This window comes from Bison bison, unplaced genomic scaffold (genome assembly GCF_000754665.1).
Source record: "Bison bison bison isolate TAMUID 2011002044 unplaced genomic scaffold, Bison_UMD1.0 scf7180017864178, whole genome shotgun sequence".
In the NCBI taxonomy this organism is placed as follows: domain Eukaryota; kingdom Metazoa; phylum Chordata; class Mammalia; order Artiodactyla; family Bovidae; genus Bison; species Bison bison.
Window position 1 is genome coordinate 972,663 of NW_011494750.1, and position 2,041 is coordinate 974,703.

Consider the following 2,041-nt stretch of genomic DNA (forward strand, 5'->3'; position numbering starts at 1 on the left):
TGAATTCGGTCACCTGGGCTGGGCTTTGAAGGGCCTTTGGGCAAGTTGGACCTGATCCTGTCTCCTTCACTCTGGCCCGAACCACAGGGGAAGACAGCTAGACCAGTCCAACAGGTATACCGAGGTGGACACCGAGGCCCAGAGAAGAGGCCTGGGTGGTCGAAGGTCACATGGAAAGGCCTGGGTAGAGCTAGGCCAGACGAGGCCTCCGGCCCAGAAGACCAGCACTCTTTCACATGCCCGTGCCCATCTCCCTTCCCCCTCCACACCCAGCCACACTTGCAGGCCCAGCAAGGATCCCAGCACCTCAATATCCCCCTGAGTGATAGTTTGAGTGAGGAGTAGGGCCAGTACCGTGAGTGACTACCTGACTACCCAGCTCCCTGCACAGACTCCCTGATCAAGCCCTCACAGGGTACCCTATCCACTCCTCCGCAGTCTCTGCTGAGGGGCCTGGGGAGGGATTCACTCACACTCATCCCAGGTCTAGGCTAGAAATGAGGCTCAGGGGACTGAAGTTTCGAAGCTCCAGACACATCAGCGGACCCTACCTCCCTTCATTGCTCAATTCCCAGATGTATGAGGAGCCGCATCAGTCTCCATAGTAACCACTGCCCCTGGCCTCCAAAGTCCCAAAGCCAGCCCTTCCTTGCAGACCCCCATTTCCCAGAGAAAGGCATCCTGGCCTCACAGAGGAGGGGAGTGGTCTCAGGCTGGGCTGCTCTGCCACAGCTTCTTCCCGGGCTGGGGCCTCTCAGACCCTCACTTGTTACAGCTGGAAGTTGGGCTGAAGGACACTGCCTGGACCCCTCTCTGTCCAGGTCACACTGCAGCCCATCCGTGTTCAGCACATACTCACAGGCCCTGGTTGGGTGCTAGAGGCCCAGTCCGATGAGCAGCTACCTTGTAGGGGAGACACAAGCTATAAACAAGTCAGTGAGGTTTCCTTGCAAGAAGAACTAGGAAAACAACAAATCAAGGAATGTGGAAGGAGAGGCCTACCTTGTGAGAATCTGATAGAATCCAGGAGCAGGAACCTCAAGGGCAGGTGCTGGGACAGAAGCCCTTAAGGAGGAACGGCACTCTGCAGGGTAGAGCCTCAGGAGGGTTTCTAACTGGTCACTTCAGCTCTGCAGGAAGAACCCAGCTGGTGTCACAGGACTGACTGAGGGTTGATTGCTGCAAGGCAGGGGAACCTCAGCACAGGGCCTAGAGCAGAGGACAGGCACTCCGGCTCCATCAACGGTGATGGGTTGTTGGCGGCCGGAGCGCCCCCCAATCCCTCCAGGGCAGAAGACAGAGAGAGATCCAGGCTGGGGGATGGGGGCCTGGCACAACCACGACTGTCTAGGCAAGGGCTGGGGATTCCCGGCTCTGCCGAGGAGGCCCCTGCCCAGCTCCTGGGCAGGAGGGGACCTTCACAAGGCGGTTTCTGCCGCCAGGCCACCTGCACTGAGTGGGGGTGGAGCAGACCGGGCGGAAAGCTGGGACTCCAGGTGCTCCGCGGCTCCTGGGCGGGTCTTGGCCGCCGGCCCCGCCTCCGCCCCCAGAGCAGGTCGTCCGGAACCCCCCCCCCCCCCCTCCAACCCCCCACCCCGCTAGGCCCTTCCAGCCCAGTTCCCTTTCCCTTATTCTGGCTATTCCTTAGATCCTGGGCCTGGGGACCCTGCCCCTCCCGCAGGGGAAGGTTCACGGGGCAGGGAAGAGGGGGATGGGCTCAAAGCAGGTAGTTTTGGACTGGTCCTTCACGGGTGGCTGCCCCCGAGCCCTCTGGCCACCCTGAGGGTTCCCGCATTTCCTTCCCCAGTGTTGGGGCTCCTGGTAGCGGGGCGGGGCAGCCCTCCCCTCCTCCTCCCCCTGGGGGGGTCTCCCCGCCCCTTAGGACTCAGCCAAGCGGAGGTGAAACCTGAACCCAGGTTGGGGGCGGGGCTGGCTCCTGCTTGGACGGGGCTGGCCTGCCCTCCACCTCCCCTTTCCCTGCACCCCAGCCAGCTTCTGAGAGAGTAAGGTTGGGGACCCCACGCCCCTGGAGTAGGTGAGG

General features: G+C 61.8%; 1 protein-coding gene across 1 annotated transcript in view; it reads left to right on the forward strand.

The window, feature by feature from the left end:
- The first annotated feature begins 1,711 nt into the window (after positions 1-1,711).
- Positions 1,712-2,041, forward strand: part of GYLTL1B (glycosyltransferase-like 1B) — a 6,061-nt gene continuing 5,731 nt past the window's right edge. Inside the window, exon 1 of the mRNA XM_010842450.1 lies at positions 1,712-1,726. Coding sequence (XP_010840752.1) covers positions 1,712-1,726 — 15 coding nt within the window. The remainder of the gene's footprint in view (positions 1,727-2,041) is intronic.